Here is a 24,000-nt window from a genome sequence, read left to right as displayed (position 1 = left end):
GAATTGCTCCATGAAGTCTGAGCAGGATTGAATGTATTGGCACGGCAAATATCTATTAATTATCAAAGTAAACCTACCTCACATGAGCTAAGAAAAAGTTTGGCCGGTATCTGTCGTTTTGGCGTCACGTTTTAACTTTTCAACACATTTCCTCCAAATTTTGAGGAAAGCTTTCCAGGTAAAAGGAATTTGTGTGTGTTGAAATGGATGGCCAACGTATGCTTCCAAGCTACGTGATTTTTTAAATGGTGAAAATACTCTAGGTTAGCTACTGGGACAAAGGGACAAAATATAACGTGAAAGCTTCTTAATTGTTCATTGTAGATTAAGATTAAAATTTTGTTATAACCTTGATCCCTTTCAAGTGGGAGTATGTAGTCTTTTATTTTTTCTTACTAAATCATCTTTCCAAGAAAAACAGAGCTTCCGTTTGTCAATTATGATGCAATCACCTTCGTGTAGTGTAGATCCAGATGTAAGGTCGTTCAAATCGTGGGTCCATGGGATTGGGCTGAAAAAAAAAAAAATCTCAGTGGTCACACTATTTTTATATGTTTAAATTACTTTACGGTTTCAGTAAATAATTTGAGCAAGCTGATATTGTTCAGCATTCAAAAGTACGTTTATATTAAAGATGGGAGCTGTATTTCGTGTTTATTCATAATTTTTGAAATATTTAAAAATTTTATTAAACTATATCAAAATGTTTGTTGAACTGTAGCAAAATTTTCATTAAGCTATATAAGAATGTCCATACTGATTATAGCACTGCACGTCGACAGTAAAACGTTTTGATTCTCCATCTTTACTTCCTAGATGTTATATTTGCTAAGTTGAAGGTATTTCTGTTGCAACTACCAAATTACTACTTTGTTTTTTGGGTTACAATTGCAGTTCGTCCAACCATTTCCTTTTTGGACTGTCTCACAGGAATGGCCTGGAAAGCTGACATATAAAAGCTGACATATATATATATATATTAAGATATAATATATAAGTATATATATATATATATATATATATATATATATATATATATATATATGATATATAAAATATTATTTGGTGTGGTCTCCAAAAGCCGCGGGATATGATTACAACCTGGCAGGAATTTTACTCATGATTGTAACATATGTTCGGCAGAGCGGCGTGCAGATTTTGATGGCTCTCTCTCCGCTCTCTCTCTCTCTCTCTCGTCTCTCTCTCTCTCTGTCTCCTCTCTCTCTCTCTCTCTCTCTCTCTCTCTGAATTATTTTATGCTGTGAGCTCGGGCTCCATCTAAAAATATTTTTGCTGATTTTTCATTTTATTGGTTTTACTGTTATTTATAAGACGTTCCTTTTTATCCAGTTCTATATCTGACAAGCAAGGAGACTAGAATTCTGTCAAGATCTGAATAAATAGATTAAATAAAAAGACTGGAAATTTAGCTGCGAAACAATAAAAACTTAAAATTCCTACGATAAATAGGTGATACTCGTAAAGGGCAGCGCTCGACAGCAATGTGTTTGTGTTTGGTTGGGTTCCGTAATTTCCCGTAATGACTTCCGGTGTCATAAATCACTAAAATATTTTGAAGGATTTGCCGGAAGTGCCCATGACTGAACATTGCGTTCGAGTTTTTGTAGAGTACTTTTGAATGACTACAGTCACCCGTTGCACCTTCAAGTGGGCAGTTCACACAATTGAAAGAAGATTCTCTTGCCCTTTCAGACCCCTTGCCTGCTGCGTATATATATCGATATATATATATACGATATAATAATATAATATATATATATATATATATATATTATATATATATATATATATATATATAGATAGATAGATAGATGGTGTAATTTTTTTCATAAATTGTATTTTGACAGAAAACTTGTAATATCGCCACTGATCACGACCCTCTTTTCCTGCCAAAAGACGACTAGATTTGCTGAACAGCAGCACCAATATGCAGTCAATGTACCACGCTGTCGAACTTGTTTGTGCCAGAGGTCCTTCATTCCCCCGAATTTTGGACTGTGGAACAGGCTCCCTGAGGATTTTTGTGCAATATAGACAAATCGCCTATTATTTCAATCATTTATTTACATATGAAATCTATTTATCATTTTACCTGAATATCTTATTATCTTCTTTAACTTCTTTCAAATGAACAAGATTCTTTGGTAGCTTGAATTGCAAGTCATGTCCCGAGTGGCCTTGTTTCAGAAGAATAGGGGTTTATATTTGAAATTATATAATGTGTATATATATAGATATATATTTAATTATTATTATTAATATATAATATATATATATATATAGATATACATATACACAATTATTATATAATTATATATATATATATATTTAATAAATATATTATATATTTATATATATATATATAATTATATATATATAATTATATTTAATTTTGAAATAACTTGATCACGAAGTATATAAAAGGTTATGCTATGTATGCCTTTATATATATATATATATATATATATATATATATATATATATATATATATATATATATATATATATTTACATACGTATATGTGTGGGGAGGGGATGTGCTTGTGTGTGGACGAAACGCCTTAGGTTTTCCTTTAAATGTAATAGTATAGAGTTAATTTTAATTTTGGGGAACCATTTTTTTTAGTTAATGCAATTATCAAGTAATTTTCATTCGAAATCTCACGGGTAAAAAGAATATATCGACTATATTACAAGTGTTCACTTGCATGTGAAAGTGATTTCCTTCATCTTCTGGCGGCCTGCATACCTGCATGAGTGAGGGTTTTTGGGTGTTTGCAAATAATCTCCTCGTTTAAACCATGAATTTACACTTTGCATATACATGGTCATGAATTTTCTCGTGTGTTAATGAGTTTCTTGTCTTTTAAAAAAATATTTTAGCTTCTTCTCGGTGTTGAAGTTTCTTTAGGTGCATTATATATTTATATCGATTTTCGTATATATATATATAGTATATATTATATATATATATATATATATATATATACATATTGTATGGTTTTGTTTTATATTTTTAAACTTTTTTTTTAACAATTTTTTACTTATGTTTTAATGCATTGTGAGGATTTTTACTTATTTTCATTTTTATTTTATTTTTATATTTTTTTTTCTCGTGGTTATTGTATGTGACAATTTATGTTAATCTTACTGGACAAGTTTGTAATTTGTGTATTTTTGGTTTCTTATAGCCTTGAAAATGAGCCATAGAATTGAAATGCTGGCAACAATAAAGCACCCAATGTATTGAGCTGTTTTGCCTCTTCACCTGTTACATGATGGGGACTAGCTTCGACCTCTTATTGGATGATATATTATATATATATAGTGTGTGTGTGTTTGTGTTTTGTGTGTATGTATGACACCCACACGCATCTCAGGGGATTTGGCACTGATGTTTGCAAGTGATAAGGTCAAGAGAAAGTACAATGTTTAATAGAAATCATAAATAGTTGAAATATGGAAAATGCCAGTTTTCATGCTCTCCAGGAGTAATTTACTGGAATGTCGTAATTTCGCTCGCTTTGCATTCATGCGTGTGTTTCGTGTACGTTTCCCTCAATATTTCATTTAGTAGCAAATATTAGTTGGTATGTCTTACAGTTAATGAGCAACTCTGCCTTGAAACGTCATACATTATTTCTAGGCGAGCTTGATGGCATGTGCTACGCTGCGCGGGAACCCGGCGCTGCCTGTCATATCTCCCACAACCCTCCTGACCCCCTACCTACCCCGCCCCCCACCCGGGTGGACAAACAGGTTAGCAGGAGGAGGATGGGATGCGTCATGTCTCCCCTTCTTTCCCGACCCCTTACCTACACCATCCTACCCAGGGCGACAAATAGATAATGCTCCACTCGGATTTTATCATTATAGATAGACAGATGGTGAGGACACGTGTTTTTATCATTAATTTACTCATTACATGGCTCTTTAATGTAAGTTCGCACTGTTCTTCGCCGGATGAATGATATTTCTCTTTAGGTAACAGTAATATATTTTTATTTTTGTGTAATAACCTTATCCTTCAGAAGAAATGAGCTGTATTGGTTCACTTCTTTGAAAATCCAGAATGCCTCTGTTGACTATAAAGGGCAGTTATTTGTTAATCTGAGTCACAGCATCGGAAGAAGAAGAAGAAGAGAGAGAGAGAGAGAGAGAGAGAGAGAGAGAGAGAGAGAGAGAGAGAGAGAGAGAGAAAAAAAATTTATAGATTTAAGTCATGTGATCTGTCAAGATGTACTACATTATGTATAGTATAATTTAAAATTTGGGGCCCTCGGCTATGTAATCGTTACTACATCAGATACACACGCACTCTCTCTCTCTCTCTCTCTCTCTCTCTCTCTCTCTCTCTCTCTCTCTCTCTCTCTTTCCGGCCCCGAGCACCTTGGAAATCACTCGGAATCGGGCGGCTATGAAATGCAAGAGCAGGAGCGAAAAATAGCCATAGCGAATTAAGGAAAGAAGAAAGAAAAACAACAAAAGGAATCGGAATGTTATTCAAGGTACGAATTGCCTAGACCCCCAGGGTGTATCCCACCCTCCTCCCCCCCTTTCCTGTCGTAAATAGTTACGGCGGCTTTTTCTTGTCGAGTGTTTTTTTTTTTTTCCGTCGTGGTTTTTTGTTGCGATTTTATTGTGTAGTTAGTATTAAATACATATACATGTCGCGTACTCGTTTACATACATAATTGATTAAATACACACGTACTTACACATGCACATACATATCAATTATATGTGGATGTGTATATATATGTGATGTGACATACATAGAAACACACACATACACACACACACACACACACACACACACACACACACACTGTAATTATGGACACACACAGTTTGCACGTCGTTGTGAATAAATTCTGAAAATATTTCAAAGCCTTCCAGAATTTCACGGTTTAATTAGCACATCGCCATTCAAAGTTTAAAAGTCTGCTCATGAGCAGCAGAACCAAGGGTCGTACAGTATGTCCTGATGACCGAACATAATACACCACGATCAACGCCCAAGCCTTCTCTACCCAAGTTGCGACCAGGCAGAAAGAGGCAATTGCTGCTGTTGACCCAGTGAAAGTACCAGGCATATACCAAGTTGGAATTCTGGATCATCGCTCCCTGCGCAGAGTCCTTGCGATAACCACTATGAAGATAAAACAACATGATAGTTATAGAATGATTAAAACCAGAAATTGCTCTCTTTCTCTCTCTCTCAAATTTTCTTTTATACTGTGGAGAGAGAGAGAGAGAGAGAGAGAGAGAGAGAGAGAGAGAGAGAGAGAGAGAGAGAGAGAGAGAGAGAGAGAGAGCAATAATGGGAGAACGAACAAGAGGTTGAATTTGTTGATTTGTTGATAGCATACATCCTAGTAAAACTAACCGTCTACATTCCATATTTGATGTAAATATTTTCTAATCTGCCAAATGTGTTCAACTGTTACAACAGTATTTTAAAAAGGGCAGAAATGCTGTTATAGCTTTATAAAATATGAAGAACTACTGTATATTCCCGGAAGGTAATTTCTCTTATTTGTGCAATGATTGGACTGACAGGAGGAAGTGACATGATATACTATGAGAAGATTCCCCTCGGAGCCGTCATTTGTGTCTCATAATAAGAAAGACCCTCAAGAAATTGTTGAAATCGGCCATTAACAATTGCCTAGGTTGGTTAGTGGTGGTTACTTCTGGTCTAATCAGGAGGACTGTAATAAATGCTAGTTTCTGTAAAAGGAAATGATTGAGATGGCTATTTGTCTGTCCGTCCGCACTTTTTCCGTCCCCCCTCAGATCTTAAAATTGCAGAGGCCAGAGGACTGCCAATTGGTTTGTTGGTCATCCACACTCCAATCATCAGCAGTGTTTTTTTTAAGGTTAAAGTTAGCCATGATCGTGCGTTTGACACAGCTATATGTGGCAAAAACACAGGCCACCATCGGGCCGTGGCTGAAAGTTTCACACAGAATGATGTACAGAGTGCGCCGAAAAAACTTCGGCGCTTTTTTTTTTTTGCCTGTTGTGGTTGTTGCGATTTGTATTTTGTTTGCATGGGAATTCAACTCTGACACGGAAGACTGTGGATGCAGATAATTCCCGTTTTCCGACGAAAATCAGCTAATACGTAATTAGTTGATATTTTACGTTTCAAGGTGTTTTTTAGCGAGCTTGTAAATTCAATAATAAAACTGCGAAAGGCTTGGATTAAGAATCTAGTTCCTGTAGATCCTACATAAGTTGCTGGTTAACGAGTTATATATGAAAACAAAACCAAACACACATACATACATACATACTTATACACACACACACACACATTATATATATATATATATATATATATATATATATATATATATATATATATATATATATAGATATATATATATATATATATATATAATATTCTGTGTATCACAGGATTTCGTTATCTGTTAATATCCGGCCTTGTGATTACTGTAGTTCCTGTATTTAGTCTACTTGAAAAATCGGCTCTGGCTCCAAAAAAATGCCTTGGATTATATAATTCATGTGTTTGTGAGTTGATCAGTTAATACTTGATACTTACGTTGATATAAATTTCATTGTACATTGAATAATACTTCTCCAGTTGCTTCCTTCCACCCTTCCTTATTAGTCCACGCGTCCTTCATTGCTAAACACATGTGAATGTCCATGTCATGTCATGTAATGAATGTGATGACGATAATGACGTTGGAAGTATTTTGAGGTTCCGTTGAAGGTGTCAAATAACAGAGGTATTTATCTATGATTATATTTCACTTTTTTTTAAAGAAAATCTTACAACTTGCATTTATGGAGCTTTTAGCTATATATGGTCGTATGGATACATTTAATGTTTTTCATATTTTCATAACAAAAGGAAACCTCCTATATTCAGGTACCATTTGTATATACTGAGTCATATGGTCTCTCTATCTTTCTTACTATTTTCATGTGTTTTGAAATAAAAAAATTGTCCCTTTGACAGTTTTATTCTTCGCTTCGTTCCCCCCTTATCTAGAATTGCCCTCAAATTCAAGGTCACAAGATAGTGGCATGAGAGAGCAATTTCCTGCCTACCAGCTAATTCGTTAGTTTATCTGATTTCAAGACGGTAATGACATACTCACTGTATTCTGGGTAAAGGAAAATTCTTATGCAAGAACACAGGTAGAAGGATCAAAGTAGTGTTACAAGATAAGCAGGAATTTGTAATTGTTCTAAATATATACTGTTAGTGAATATATGCTTTTAACAAATTGCCAAGTACTTTAGTGGAAATACATGAAATTAAGACAAAATACATACATTGGAGATGTACACTTTGAAGATGAAGAATGACCTATGCATTTCTGCTTCCTATTGGGAAAGGAAGGTTGGATATAATCACGGTCTCGAAAAAACAGACCATGGATATAATAATAATGATATGACAGGAATAAGGAATTAGTGTTCGCGAGTTCAGTCACTTCTAAGCTGTAGACCTCAAACTATTTTGTTGAATTTTGATTTCCAGTCGCGTTGGAACAAGAGTGCCGGTATGGATGTAACAGAAAGTACTGTTCATATCTTATAGTACTGAAACGAAATGGAATTTTTATTAAAGTGCCTTTGTATTGCGGGCTTTATGCTTCCAAGTATTGTTTTTTTTTCCTTGTTGGTCATAGTTTTCTTGAGAGGCATCCTTTTCAAATGACAGCAAGGTGACCGTTTTACGCAACGCGTGAATACCTTAAGATATGAAAGTTTTCATTATTCATCAGTTTCTTAAGTTCATTCGAGATCATAAAGGCAGGAAAATGCAGAATAATTGTGTCCTTCAAAGTTTTTTTTTTCTTTTTTTAAATATTAGTTTGCCTTCGCTGTAGCGTGCGTCCAAAATAGAGTAGGGTCAGCGAAAAGATGTTGAAATTGGAAGTGAATCACGGTTTCTTTTTCACATTTAATGTCAACATAGTATATACATTCCACCACTTATTATGTGCCTCATATGTCTCTTGAAGGGTAAACCTTGGCAGACTTCTTCGTGCGTCTTGAAATGACAAAATCAGCCTTAACGTGAAATTTCAACTTGTTAATTTATTCAAAATAGTCATTTTCAGTTATAATATAAAGAAATGACAAGTCGCAGTGCGAAAATTGCGAAAAATGTTGTCTCATCCCCTCCTGTTGTGGTATGACTGGGAGACATTGTGGTAAAAGATCAAAGTTTCTGATTATGAAAGGTGTCATTTAATATCTGTCCCCCCCTTTGTGGAGCAGGTGAGAAAGGTTCGTAGTGCAGGCGAACTGAAGTCGACTTCGGCACCTCTGCTTGAGTAATGCACGTGAATTTGAAGCAGTTGATTCAGGTTTTATTATGTGGATGACTGTCATTTCTAACCTCTGCAAAACTCCGGGTAATTGATTGCCTGTTTACTTTTGGGGAAGACAATACAATCTCGGAAAAAATGACGATAAAGAGACCGGGGAATTTGGCGTTTAAAGTGAAGGAGGGAGGAAATCGCTACGATCAAGAACCATATGAAAAGGTGACGCGGCAGTGAAAATAAACGGCGATCGCGGCAAATTCAGTAAACTGCGCTTCGTCCGCGTCATGACAATTTATGGACGCAGTGAGAATTGCGCGCCGTTAACCCAACAAATGCGAAGGATGATGTCATCTAAATCATGAGGATTACGAGGTGTTTTATGCGTCTCGGCGAGCTTCTCGACGCTTTTATGACCTCGTACAGAAAAAGAATATTGATACTCAAAAAGAACAAGAGACCGGGCGCAACTTCTACCGATAAAGGCAGCTTAAATTGCCGTCGCCGGTTGGAAGGCACATGACGCTTATTCTTCGGTGATCGTTTGAACATTTTGACGTTGTTTTGTTGACCTTCTGGTCACTTCATTGCCTATTTGTTATTTGAAGCAACAATATAGTTGACTTCTTCAGCCCCATAACGAGATTTTCTGAGTGCACGTACTGTAATGAAACAGCTGTCAGTACTGATTTAAATAACGCTTTTTGCACCGTAATTTAAAGGCCATGTTATTAATTGGTTTGTATCACATCACCATATCGTGTCATCGAGGAGAGAGAGAGAGAGAGAGAGAGAGAGAGAGAGAGAGAGAGAGAGAGAGAGAGAGAGAGAGAGAGAGAGAGAGAGATTCATATAATACTAATTAATGAAGGTAAAATTTGAAAACCAATTTGCAAGTTAGCGAGCGTCTTCCAGATTTTCGAAGTGGTGCTTTGAAATTGTTTATTTTTCTTTAAGGTTTTCAAGCAACATAAAACACATTGGGAAATATTAAGTGCTTGGTGTCGGTATGAAATAAAAGAAACGTTTTATGAGCTCTTCAAATCAGTACTATTGACTGATCGAGTTATTAGCCCTGGAGTGATGTTAACCACCCCTTTATCACCGAAATCCGTAGAAATAAACGATTTGCCTGTTTAACTTGCTGTGATGGAGGTATCTAATAGCACCAGCGCGAGCTGATAATAAAACTAAGAAGATAGCAATTGATCTAATATACTGTAAAACTTAGAGCCACGAGATGGAAAACGAGTGGGAAGTCCTTTGTTCGCGCAAACTACTTCTAATGTATTTTCCATTTACATGTCATTAACATAAACACTTTTTTTTTACCTTTTCCTTACCATCCCTTACATCCTCAATTCCGTCAAAGTGGTCCTCCTTCCAGCCACGTGCTTAACAAACCGCGCCCAGTAATTACTGGAGGCTTTTTCCGTTCCAGGTTACTTTGACTTTCGCGACCCGTGTATTTTCCTTCTCCGCAGTATTCATAGGATACGTCAGACATGAAAGATGTTGGTTACATAATTGTAGGAAATGTCTTCTTGGAAGGTGATGGTGTATCACCTGCAGTCTGGCAGTTTGTATTAAAATGGCTGACTTAGTGTTCGATGAAAGAAAGAGACTCGGCTTATGTGTATTTATGTTACAATTGGCTGAGCGTTATTATAGTTTTGTATTTATATTATAGGTTTGTTTCATGAACAATTTGACTTAAGGGACTGTTTTCACGTTTTGACTCAAATTTGTAGGCGTTCTTAATTCAGTTTAAAGTTTAACCGAGAATGATTGCAGTCGATATAAAAAGTTAGAGATAAATAAAAAGAAATAAGGCAGTGACGATAATAACCAACCTTTTGTTGTTGAGGCATGTTCTGATGACTCTACTAAGGCTAGGTACTGATGGACGACTCAATAGTGCCACTAAGAGCACTGCTCAGTCGTGCGTGCCATCTGAAGGGATTTTCTTCGGAGAAGCGCCACCATAATTATTTAAAATTATTGCATCATTTTACATTACGCACACATTAAGGTGATAGTCACCATTCGTATAGAATTATTAGTCATTCGAATATTAAGAATCCTCTTCGGGTGGCACGCATGCTTCTTTCCCTCAGGTTTAGCGGCTTTGTTGCACATTTTCGTGGGTATGTTGCAGCTGCAAGGGCAGTTGACTCGAAGCGTTTCCCCATCTTTGTTTCTTGGGCTGTAACGTCGAGATAATTTCCTTGGATTCATCTGTGGCCGTCTGGAAACGAGGCATTGGCTCCGTTTTGAAAGAATCCACTACTCTTGTCCTTGTTTTTTTTTCCAGGTCATTTCGGATCCTATTACTGCTTCGTCAAACTAATATACTGCCTCTTAGCCAAAGAGTGGCTTTTCAGCTTGTGTGAAAAGACTTGTGTAGGCTATTTTGTTCAAACGTTTGTGCAGTGAAGCGACATTATGGAAAGAAAGCTGAGGAATCTGAACATGATTTACCATTGTCAGTTTTTCATAACCTCGAACGTTTGCTGTGAAATAAGAATCGCACGCAAAAGAAAACAGGTTTGGGAGTGATTTACAGTTGTGAGAATTGTTGAGAGAGAGAGAGAGAGAGAGAGAGAGAGAGAGAGAGACGTCAGTTCCAGGAACCTGACGGAAGCCGGCAGTTGCATGCAAGTTTTCGTTGTGTGGATCTTTTCGACGAATTTGACGGCAAAAAAATGGACGGCACGTAATTGTAATCACTTTAATTGAAACTTTGTGGCAGAAGGTGGGAATTTTGATTGAAGACACTTTTGTAACCCTCAACTTGCGGTGACGAAATAGGAAAATGGTAAAATGGTAAGTGCTTGAAATTGGAGACTTGTGTTATGACTTTGTCAAGGCATGAAGTTGGTTGTCTTTTGCATGCGATGGTACGAAAGGGTTTTTGTAAGGACGTGTAATGACGCGCTCTTTGAGATCCAAGTACGTACTCTGATTCACCCGTGTGCTTGTGTTCGTTTGTAATCTTGTACTTGTAAACGTGTATGAATCATCGAATACATTTAAACATTTTCCTCACGGGCTCGAATTTTCCCTTTTCTGATGAAGGGAGATTTTACTCATTGCCCTTTCATATTATGTCCAGACCGTTTTGCTTGGGTAGTCTTAAAATGGAGAAACGCATCCACAATTATGTAACTGTGCACATGTTTATAATTAAATCTAGAGAGAGCTTTCGAGAATCTGTATCACCGTAAGGGGGTTAGTGCCAACAGTACTCCTAACGCGGTGCAATGTAGGGTTTATTTAAGGGTCTTTGGTGCAATCTCTTTCATTCCTTTTACTGTACCTTCGTTCCTACTCTCTTTCTTGCGTCTGACTTTCCACCCTCTTGAACAATTGTTTCAAAGTGTAACTGCTTTGAGGTTTTCTTTTTCTTGCACCTTTCATTCCGTCTTACTGTCAGTTTCTGTTTCAGAGCTGAATGACTTCATAGGTCCCAGCGCTTGGGCCTTTAGCCTATTTCTATATTCTGCTCTATTCAGTCTTAAAATGGCTAAACTAACCCACATTTATGTAACTGTGAACATTTGTGTTAAAAATCTACAACTACAGGGACCTCTCGACCTTTTCAGTCTCACAAAGAAGACTCTCCGTAAAGTGTTATTTTGAAATATATATTGATACAGTTACAGAACTATGGATTTGTATAAACACTGGTAGTTTTGCTCTCCCTAATATTTTTTTATGATATATAATCATTGAAGTTACTTTTCAAGTAAATTACCTATCATTGTGGATTAAGGTGTTGTTTATGACATTAGTTTGTCAGCAATCCAGTGTTATGCTAATGCAGTACTTAGCGTGCATGCTCGCAAACATAAGTAATGAATACATTATATGCTTGCATGCACGCTGTATGTAAACGGAAGTAAGAGTAAGCATTGTGCAGCTCCTTGTTCTTATGTATTCTTCATATTTCCTTCTCTTTATTCCCTCAGTTTGCCTCCCTTGTGCGCGCGCGCGAGAAAGACGCGGTAAATAAAAACGTCAAGGTCGGAACCGCACATTGAACTTTTTTTTTTCTTCCCTCCCTACAGTGTATGGTCTTTTTGTCCACCGTTGAGGTCTGCTCAGTAACCTCTTGGGTTTTGTGGTAAACTTAGCAAAACCTCCTGTTGATCAAGTGAGCTTCTTCTTGATAGGAAAGTTTTTAGTAGTCGCTCTCGAGATCACTTGGTCAGTGTTACCTGCGTTTTTGTGCTGAGAGAGAGAGAGAGAGAGAGAGAGAGAGAGAGAGAGAGAGAGAGAGAGAGCTCATTTCTGGCAATTTACACTATATGTCATCGAATTATCTACTACCATCTTACTTACATATCTGCTCTATCACAGTATAGCTTAAACATTTATAATCATGGCTAGCGGTGGAGCGGCCTTTCAAAAAATGAAAGAAAAAAAAAGTCAGCAGATGTCCCATTGCAAGGTGATGTCTCGGAATCAAATACTGAAGAACTGGGTTTTTATGTGTAAATGACGTAGTCTTTCCTACAATATTATGTAATTTCGCCTAATAATTAATCATTCATTGCTAAGCAACATTTTCAGGCAACTCGCTCTGCTTTCTGCTCACTACCTAATAACTTGTTTGTCTGTATGTGCACCATTCCCAGCATTTCTTCAAAATGACTCGCCTTTATCGTTATCGGCGTTCAACGTCCACAGGGCAAACTGGTTGAAATGAGACGTTTCCTTCAGTCGATCGATTGGGCTGAGTCGCTAATGGAGAAATCAGGCACTGAAATCTTTATCAAAGATAAAAAGGTCTTTTAAAATCCTACGATAGACACGCTGAAATACTGGAGATCGAATATAGAAGTCTTAATAAAATCACTGATCCTTAAATAAGGCCGAGAAAAAAATTTTGATAGGGAACCCTGAATCTTTCTTTTTATTATGCATGCAAAAAAAAAAAAAAAAAAAAGAAAAAAAAAAATCCCTGTACCCCTACCGATAAAGTAAGCAGCTCACGTAACAATACACTTGATGAGTGAGTTTCATGTCTGCGCAATGTCCATCCGTATTTTCGGCCACTGTACCGAGCCATAGGGACACGTATAAACCAGTTAAATTCTTTGACCTAATCAGCAAGGCTTTCCCGACATCATAATAAAATATAGAATTCACGGAGAAAAGATCGGATATGAAATTCACTTAAAGAATTAAATCTGCTTTAGTCATTCTTCGGTGTGAATGTCATAAAGCTGTAAACATTATATTTTACAGTATCAAAGGGGGATCTGCATACACTCTTGTTCACTTCAACCACATTCATAAGACTGTTGTCAGATGCCCTTCCCCAACCTATTCTGTGCCATAACCCAACCGAGATTGCTCGTGCATGACCCCTTTGTTCTTACGGCCCTTAACCTATAAAACTGTACTTTACTGCATCTTAACTATCATAATTCAGTCAGAACACACACACACACTATCTATCTATCTATCTATCTATCTATATATATATATATATATATATATATATATATATAATATATATATATATATATATATACACATAGAGTGATGCCCCCAAGAGTGGATTATTATCAGCAAAAATCAAAACTTATAAATATAGTGGTAGTAGTAGTTGTTGTTGCTGCTGTTGATGTTGTAGCAATAGTAGTATAAAGAACAGATTTTCAGAAATCCAGTGTAAAATGAAAATAAAAAAATCAACGAAGAAACAACGGGTTTTTGAGGGTCCAGAGGGACTAAAAACACGAGAAAGGAAGAACAGAACAGAACAAGAAGTAAATGTAGAGAATAAAGAAGAAACATTTCATAAGTTGAGAGAGAGAGAGAGAGAGAGAGAGAGAGAGAGAGAATGAATCATTCTTGAAACGGATGCGTAATTGGTTTCAGGTCTTTCCTATTAACCACCATAAAAGTACCAAACCTTGCCGCAAATTGCTTGTGAAATGTTATAAAGCGTTTTGCTCCCGGGGGGGGGGGGGTGGGGGGGGGGGGGGGGGGGGGGGGGGGGGGGGGGGGGGGTGGGGGGGGGGGGGGGGGGGGGGGGGGGGGGGGGGGGGGGGGGGGGGGGGGGGGGGGGGGGGGGGGGGGGGGGGGGGGGGGGGGGGGGGAAGGCTAACCTTTCACCCTACACCTGTAGTTTATTGCCTCGGCGCCTCAGCGCTCCCTGTCACTTACTTTAACTGCCCCGCCTCCCAACCCCTTTTCCCTAAATTCCTGGATTTTCCACGATATATATATATATAGATGATATATATATATATCTATATATATTATATATATATATTATATATATAAACATATATATATTTATATATCTATAGATCTAATATCTATATATCTATATATCGGTAGAGACGTGGTAACTCAAACCTTTCTGCCAAACGATTGAGGTATTATCAGTCATATTAGGCGGATGGGCATGGCGACCCCACTCCTTACTGCCCACCCTCAGGCAGTCACCCCAAGTGGGTCCTGTGGCTGAATGGTGCAAACGTTCGGCTCACGTTTGCTAGATGGGTGGAATGTCCCTGGCCTTTCACCCAACATTCCATCCAGTTGTAATGGTTAACAGCGTCTCGAGATGAAAGGTGTGGGTCGACAACTTCACCCCTAAAGACTAGCGTAGAAATCGAAATGCTCTAACCACCCTTCTGGTGATACCCATTCCGTAAGGTGAAAAGGAGTAATGTGAGATTATATACAGAAATACACACACACAATATATATATATATATATATATATATATATATATATATATATATATATATATATATATATCTATATATATATATGCAATACATCAAAATTTAGTATATTTATATGATAACACGTGCGGGTGTTTAGTCGTTGCGAGGCGCCGACGGTTATGGAAGGTTAGTTCTGAAACTAATCGCATTCTTAGCTTTAAAGCTGTGGTATTATGCTTGATGATGATAAATATTATATAATTTATTGCCTCAAATAATGACATTACTAAACCATGAAATTACTCTGCCATCTGTTGTATTAACCAACAAGCCCATCGGTTCGATTAGAAAATAGATATTTTTTTAAGTAATACCGGGAGCTCCTGCCTCGCACTCTTAAGAATGGGAAGGCCCATCAACCAGCACTTGAACTCTTCTTGGAGTTTTCGTCTGTGGATTTTTTTTTCCGTTTTTTTTCCAGACTCGCAAAAGTTTGCCATCGTGTGGAGTCGGAGTCTCAGAGCTCTCGTCTGAGTCCTTTTGTGGAAACTCGGGATATATGTAATTTTAACCTGACAGGAACACTGATGTCTAGTCTGTCTAAATGAAAAAACATTGGCCGTTTAATATAAACCCCAGGTGGGACCTTGAAATAATCTCAAACCCACCGTCAACGTGGAATGACTGATCTGGATCTCATGGGCGAATATTTGATCTCCAACTGAAACTCAGAGGGAGAATTGGTTATCTCCCCTCAGTTTTAAGGAACTTCGTCGAATATATAAACTCCAAATGTACCTTAGGATGAATATTGGATATATCGTCTCAGTTTTGAGGAAATCCTTTATTTAATCTTCAAGTGGACCTTATAGGAATACCTAATTTCAGTTTTAAGTAATTTCGTCTAATATTTGACCTCCAAGTGAATTTGAGAGGAAATATTGGATATATCGTCACAGTTTAAAGGAAATCTTTTGAGTATTTAATCTCCAACTGAATCTTATAGGGATATCTAATCTAATGTAATATTTAATCTCCAACTGAATCTGAGAAGAAATATTGGATATATCGTCTCAGTTTTAAGGAAATCCTTTGCGTATTTAATCTCCAACTGAATCTGAGAAGAAATATTGGATATATCGTTTTAGTTTTAAGGAAAACATACGAAATTTAGTCTCCAACCCGAAAAAAAAAAAATTCGGGTAATTAATAAATACCGGAGAGGAAGCGTAATGATAAACTGAGCGTGCCTAGGGGAACCTTTGGGGTCTTGTCGTAATCCTCGAGGGGAGCCAGGGTGTCTGGTCTTCCTTGAGTTATGAAGAAAAAAAGAAAAAAAAAGAAAGAAAGAAAATTGTCGAAGCGTGCAAGGGATAAGGAGGGGTGTTAGTGGTGCGCCCTTTAATGCCCCTGGGTCAGGGGGTCAAGCAGCAAGCGCATTTGCTTTGATTGGAAGTATCGACTTCAAGACCCCATCCGGCCCCTCCATACTTGTGACTTCACAAGCGTCGTGAGTCTTTGCGGTAACTTCCTTGTGCTTGCTTCCTGCGATAGTTTTGCTGCAATTGGTTTTTATAGCCTGTTTTGCTTCTCATGAGCTATTTGCGTCGTTGCTTGTTTCCACATTCTTTTATGCATGATTTATTGGTTTTCCTGAGTTTTTACGTTTTATTGTTTCCTTAACAAAAAATGTACGCCATTACTGTAGTCTTACAATCATTGTTTTATATGTAATGTCGTTTGGTTCTTTCTGAAGAGCAATAAACAACTTAACAAAGCAATCCTCGGCCGTGTAGAATGTTATTATGTGGGGAAATAGATTATATGAATATTGTAGATTATATGAATATTGTACATTGGATACTGATGAAGTCGGTAACAGAAAAATAAATACTTTGTAAAAAAAGAAAGAGAGACCCGAATAAAGTATATCGTGGGAGCATAGTTTTACTGCCATCTGATTTATTCGTCTTTCTTATTCAATATCAGACTGGTTTCTGTTCTGGTATTTGAGAATGTTATTAATCTCTCACTTACCGTCTTTCTTGCTCGTGCGTCGCTCTATCGGAGAATTAATGTATTGGGGAGGGGATCTCACTTGGACGTCTTGGACTGTATAGAGGAGAACTGTATTACCTTTTTTTTAACATGCGAGATTCATTAAGACACCAATCATGTAAACATTTTGTGCCATGTATTATTTTAGTTAGTTGTAGATTCTGTTAATAAAACCTCCTCTTCCTTTTAAGGATGCCACAGTTCTATATCTTGCTTCAGGGCTAAATACTCCCTCTCTTCCGTCATGTAATTTTTTTTGTTTCTTCAGGCCTGAGCTAGAAAAATCTACAAAATCTACGACTGGCCTGTGCACTTTCCCTCTGTCTAATCGTAGTTGATGCATTGGATTGGCCTCAAGTTTGTTTGAAATAGCTGTGGTCTTTGTGGGTTGATTATTTTTTCGAAAGAAATTGAGCGAGATTCCTCTCTCTCTCTCTCTCTCTCTCTCTCTCTCTCTCTCTCTCTCTCTCTCTCTCTCCTCTCTCTCTCTCTCTCTAGTGCTGTTGTTCTTGAGTTTCATAGTTTGTGATATATGTGAAATGTTATCTCGGTCTGTAGACTTCAGTTCGAAACTGATAGATTTCCTTCGTCATTTCGATCGTGCTTGACTTTAAACAATTAAACGGTCAATTCAATGGATTTGCATCGTTACCCTTCATTATTAGTCGATAATTACTTGATATCAAACCATAAACATTCTTCATACGCGAGTTACAAAGCTCAAGAATAATTATGTACAATCGTTCCAGTTATAGGGATAGACTGTGGCATTGTCATTTTACTTTACGAGTAGGTTAATTCTCTTTGTGGTAAAAAGAGGCCTCAGAGCTAAACGGATACTCACTATTTCCTTAATATTCGTTACCTGTTGAAGTACTTAATGATGGGAAACAATTTTTTTCCTCCTGTACCTCCCAGGTACTTCCCCAAGCTCTCTCTCTCTCTCTCTCTCTCTCTCTCTCTCTCTCTCTCTCTCTCTCTCTCTCTCTCTCTGGCCTTAGCACAGCGGTAACCCCCTGAACTTGAGTTTTTTGAAGTCCATCAAACTGTACACCATTAAAACTAGAGCGTCTCAATTAAATAATTCTCATCTTGCCGAGTTGAATTTACCCCATTCCTTCCTCTCTCCTCTCTTCTTCTTCTACCCCCTCTCTCTCTCTCTCTATCTCTCTCCCTCTTCTCTCTCATCTCCCATAAAACTCTCTCATTCTCATTCCATTATATATATATATATTTCTTATATATTTTTATTATATATATATTATATAATTATTCTATTCTAATATAGATAAATATATATAATATATAATATATATAGTGGATGTATGTATGTATGTCTGTGTGTATATGTTCCAGCATAACTCTGAAATGCATTCAGGTAAGTTCAACCAAACTTGGTTTACATGTAACTTACTAGAAAAGAGTATTGTGGAGGTAAGACATCTGTGGCACAAAGACGGTTGTTGTGGCAAGGGCTTTCCTGAAACGGGGGTGAGCCTGCCATAGACTTTGTGACTAAATAAACTTTACGAATTTATCATAACTCATTTCGGTAAACGTATGACGTACTCTCTGGAAATCTGGAAATGAATACTGTTGGGCGGGGGGGTGGGGGTGGGGGGTGGGGGGTTGGTTAAAACATCACTAGGACGCCATAAAGGGGTGGGGGTGGGAAGGGTATGGCATGTAACAATAACTTGAAACAACAGTTATAGTGTCTAATCCATAGTTTTGGAGGTCGCTGAGATACTCCCGATGCCCTTCTAGTTCAAGTTCAGCCCGATAGGAAGGTGGGTGTGAGAAGGAGTGAAATATGTAAAATGCTGGGTAATGTAATTGAAGCAACCTATCTTAATAGAAGAGAGAGAGAGAGAGAGAGAGAGAGAGAGAGAGAGAGAGTGAGTTTATCGGTTGTCATTCGGAGTTTTTCCGGGGCAGTGCCGAGTTGGTCAGATAATATATATATATATATAATATATATATATATATATATATATATAGATATATATATATATAGAGAGAGAGAAGGAAGAGAGAGAGAGAGACGAGAGAGACGAGAGAGAGAGAGAGAGAGAGAGAGATAGAGAGAGAGAGAGAGAGAGAGAGAGATAGATTTTGTTGGTTCACAGCGTCTTGATGATATTAGTGAAAATAAGTGGGTGAGGGTGTATGACTTCTTTAGGATGTTTAACGATGGCACGGATAGATTTTATTCTGCTTCAGGGACTGTGATCTTTGGCGATGTATTTTCTGTTTTATTATTTTGAACGTTTTCCCGGAAGATGAGTACACCTTACCAATGATTTGCTGTATTTGTGATTGTATGTGATTGTGTAATGCATAACTTTTGGTATCGGAGCTATTGCTGTCAGTGAACAGGCCTCTGGGGAGGGCGATGTAGTGATGTGGAAACAGGAAAAAAAAGAAGTAAGTGGCCTGAAATCAGGTGGGTACTTTTGTGATTTCTTTCTACGAATGATACGCGTTCTGAACCTGTTATGCTTATGTCACATTGATTCTTTCCTAACTTTTAGTTTTTAGAAAAATTGAAAGAGAATGAATTGAAATGGAATTCGGTGACTATGAAGAAGAAAAGATTATATAGCAGTTTCTGCTTGGGAGGAGATGGAGTTTGAGGAGGTTAGATTAAGAATGTTCCATAGATACTGTTATACTCATTTTTTATCTGCTAGTATTTAGCTCTTTAAAAGCGTGTTCGAAGGGCAGCGCTGTAATAACGGGATATGATTTTTTTTCATCGTGTGAGTTTATTCATAACGAATCAAAACTTGCCGAATATATTTCAAATAGTGTCTGTGGAAAAATTAATCATCAGTTAGGTTTTGCAGACGAATGTTTACTGGAGGTGTTCATCTTTGTAAGCACCATTTCTGTAAAACATTTAAGACTTTGTTTTTGCTGTCCCTCCTTTCACATTCTCTTTCTTTCATCTTGTGATTTATAGTGTAACTGCGAGGATTTCCTCCTGTTACACTTTTCTAACCTTTTACTGTTAATATAAGTTTCAGTGGTGAATGACCTCATAGGTCTCAGTGCTTGGCCTTGGCCTAAATGCTATATTCAGTTCAATTCAATTCAAGACTTTGTATCAGCAGTTTCAGTTGAAAAATATATTTTTTTTTCATTGCAGGTCTCAACCGAAACTTCCGAGTTGCGCTGCGACATATGTTCCAGAATCTTCGATCGCCGTTCCCGCCTCGATGCACATTACAAGACTCATACAGGAGAGCGGCCGTTTTCTTGCCCCTTCTGCGGCAAGAGCTTTGCCTCAAAGGGCAACTGCAATACCCACATGCGTGTGCATACCCGTGAGAGGCCATACCAGTGCCCTCATTGTGAAAAGAGATTCTCCCAACACGGACAGCTTGTGATACACATTAGGAGGCACACAGGAGAAAAGCCTTATATCTGTACGCATTGTAACAAGGGGTTCACTTGCTCAAAGGTGCTGAAAATTCATGTCAGAACACACACCGGTGAGAAACCCTTTCAGTGTGAATATTGTCACAAGGGATTTGCGGCGTATGCCAACTTAGTGGTCCATAGAAGAATTCATACTCGTGAACGTCCATATTCGTGTCATTTGTGTGGTAGAGCTTTTGAACATTCAGGAAATCTTAGTAGACACGTGCGTGTGCATAGAGTAGACAATGGTGTTCGTTGTATTCCATGTGGACAGGTGTTTTCTTGTGACCAGGATCTGGTGGCTCACACGGCACATGTTCATCCAAATGAACATGCACGAGAAGATGAACCTGAAGTTGAGGAGTCAACCCCAACGACTGAATCCACCATCAATATGCAAGAGTTCAAACAGTTTCATCCACCACATGGTATACAGTCGGTGGCTCCCCCAACATGCGAACCTCAGATGACTGTGTTGACACCCATGGCTCCCCCAGTTTCGACAACCTCTGTGATATCACATTCGGCAGAACCAGATGAAGTGAGGGACCGTGGGTCCTGTGTAACATTAAGTGATTCCGAGGATTCTGGTCGGGAATCTGGTGGAAGTGCTGGATTTTCCTCATCTCCTGATCAGCCCTTTGATAGGCTACCTAATCAGCTTTCAGGGGCATCCCTTAAAGTAGAGGAGTCAGACATAAGTGTTTTGGATGGAAAAGTACGATTGATACCACCAGTAACCCCCTGTGACTCTCCACGAGAGACTTTGATCCCCTCAGCACCTTCAAGTTGTTCATTGCCATCTCAAGCCATTAGAATGCCTCCAAAGAAGCAACAGTATCCAGGAGGACGGTCACCCTTGAATGCACTGCAGACTTCCATATCTTCACAGAAGCAGCTGTCATCCGAGGTTTTTGCTCAACCTTTAGTCAGCCATTGCTCAGTTTCTGTTTCACAAGTAACTTCTTTAGCTCCTCCATTTGTTGCTGTTCCTTTGGAACCTAACTTACTTTCGGATACCAGTGCCCCAAATTCCCCACACCTTAATATACATAAGTTATCCATCGGTCAGCAACTTTCTTCCAACACTATAACACCTGTGGGTCTTAGTGCCGCATCTCATTCATATCCAAATACTCCACATGGTGATCAGCGTCATGGAGGGTCACCAAATTATGTCTCTCAAATGTACAGAGGCACCACCCCACCCCAGGCCAGAGAAAATTTAGAAACTAATCCATTGGATCTTTCTCAGTCAGTCAGTGCCCAGACAGAGGGACAGTTTGTTGGAAGTGTTACACAAGGTAATGCACCCCTCAACCTATCCCAAAGATTAGAAGTTCCAACATCAAGGTTTAATGAGACAGCCATTGGGTTATGTTCTGACAGTGAAGTAGTTTCGACGTCTCAGTCTCTTTTATCACCTGTGCCATCTGTGACACCTGTACCTCATCACCTTCTTGCAACGGCTGCCCCATCTCCCCCTACATCCCGGTCTAATGTCTTGAGGAGAAAATCTACTGATGTTGGCCACTCTGATTGTAAAAAAAACAAAACACGAAAGGTTGCGCCACCACCACTCATTCCTATTCACACTCCAGAGGAAAGCACTGCACCTGCACTATCATCATTAGATGCTTCCATCACACAACCAGTAGCATCAGCACTTGAGCCATTATCAGGTGCTGTTTCTTTGTCTTGCACGTCTTCATCTCCCACTTATGGCCATGTCAGTCCAACACAAACCTCTAGTTCAATTACCTCCTCTTCATGCAATGTGTCTGATGTACAAATTAATGGCATACCCTCTCAGATAAATTCCTCTTCTGCTTCTAGTACAGTGTCTGTCATTCATAGTGCACCTCTAATGTCACACCAGCCTGCCATGCATTCTTCTGCTTTATCATTACATCCTCCTCCTGCTCCTTCCCGGCCTTCAGCTCAACCTCCTTCAGTACTTCCTCCTCCCCCTCCTCCTCCTCCTCCCCCTGTAACTTCTTCCTGGTCAAAAATGGGAGACTCTACTTCTGACATCATTATAGATTCTGACATTCCAAAAGAAAAAATTATAGTTTGTCCCAAAAAACCAGATGGACCACTCACTGGGTTCTGCTCTGGTTTAACCTCTTCCATAGAAAGCATGCGAGAAAATATCCAGAGGTCGCTAATGTCACTCCTACCTGGAGGTCACGAGGGTGTAGCTTTCAAGAGGAAGGTGGAGACTGCACTGGTTGCTCTAGTTGGAGATGCACCTATGAAGCAGATGGGATATCCTGAAAAGACTGCCGAACAGGTTAGCATAATTTCTGTCTATTTTTAAAAAAAGGCTGGTGGTGCTTTATATGGTTATTATTGCTTCTTCAGATTATATTTAGAAAGATAGAAAGTTAATTATGTAAAAAAAGTATTGCAATAGGGTAATTCAGATATAATTGAATGTGCTTAAGGTACTGATTGATATGAGGCTTAAAATACTGTTCCTTAATTCAAGAATAGAAAACTAGTATTTTTTTTAATAAGTTTTAGAATGAAAATATACATTATTTTAATAGTGCAGTTACTATGAAAGGAATATAGATACAAAAGAAATAAGAGGTGATATCTTTTGAATTTACTTTTTAATGCAATCGAAGTTGAAGTAATTTACATAGCACAAAGTTTAAAGTTATACTATGTGCAAAAGGGTTGCCAGTCTTTTAGTGTAACTATAAGGATAATGTTCTTAATATCACCCAGACCTTGTAAATCATGTTCTTTACTTTTATTTTAGGTTTTGATAACAATTCTGGACATGGCTGGTAAAAGTCCTTGTGCTGATGTGCGTGTGGACGAACAGGAACGCCTCAAGATTAACATGCGGAAGTTCCTTGAGTATGGCTTTCCCTCTAAAGCAACATGGGAGGAACTTGGGTGGAATGGACGACCAATCGAGTCCATTATGGACAACATTATAACTTGGATATCCAGGAGGCAGACAGTGGACACAAAGCCATTTGCTGGAGGACTCTTTGGTGCCGGTACAGGTCCGAGAGCCATTGGCAATGCAGAACTATTTACTGGAGGGCCAACTAGTGGTGGTAGTGGGGGAGGGGGGACAGGAGAGGAACTGAAGGTGAATGGGTCCCCCCTGAAAGCATCTTGATAGTGAAGTGTTTAATATGTTGCATCAGTTATTGATATTTGCAAGTCATTGATAGTGCAGGCCCAAATACAATTCAGTCAAAATAGCTGGGATAGTATGGCACCAAAATGGTGCATAATACTTCTGGTAAGAGGCTATGATTTTTTAAAGTGGTGTTATTGTGATGGAGTGATTCTTGTTGTGTGGAGAACATTCAGAATGTGCTGTTTGAGAAACCTTGCAGTGGCAACTTTGCTGTATGTGATACCCAGTGGGGGAGATCCTCATTAGTCACAGTTGGTAGAGATAAATGATTTGTACAAATATTTATGGTATTTATTTGGTTTTATAAAAATACATTGA

The 24,000-nt window shown here is 38.2% G+C and overlaps 1 protein-coding gene across 2 annotated transcripts in view; it reads left to right on the top strand.

Annotated features, from left to right (window-relative positions):
- LOC135212080 (metal regulatory transcription factor 1-like) overlaps positions 1-24,000 on the top strand; it is a 117,479-nt gene extending 93,479 nt beyond the window's left edge. For both annotated transcript variants that reach the window (XM_064245440.1, XM_064245439.1), the window contains 2 exons: positions 20,242-22,809; positions 23,287-24,000. In XM_064245440.1, the coding sequence (XP_064101510.1) occupies positions 20,404-22,809; positions 23,287-23,658 (2,778 nt within the window). In that variant the 5' untranslated portion in view covers positions 20,242-20,403 and the 3' untranslated portion in view covers positions 23,659-24,000. The remainder of the gene's footprint in view (positions 1-20,241; positions 22,810-23,286) is intronic.

Source organism: Macrobrachium nipponense, chromosome 40 (assembly GCF_015104395.2).
Source record: "Macrobrachium nipponense isolate FS-2020 chromosome 40, ASM1510439v2, whole genome shotgun sequence".
Lineage (NCBI taxonomy): Eukaryota > Metazoa > Arthropoda > Malacostraca > Decapoda > Palaemonidae > Macrobrachium > Macrobrachium nipponense.
Note: the sequence above shows the minus strand (reverse complement) of the source record. Positions and strands in the feature narration are given on the sequence as shown.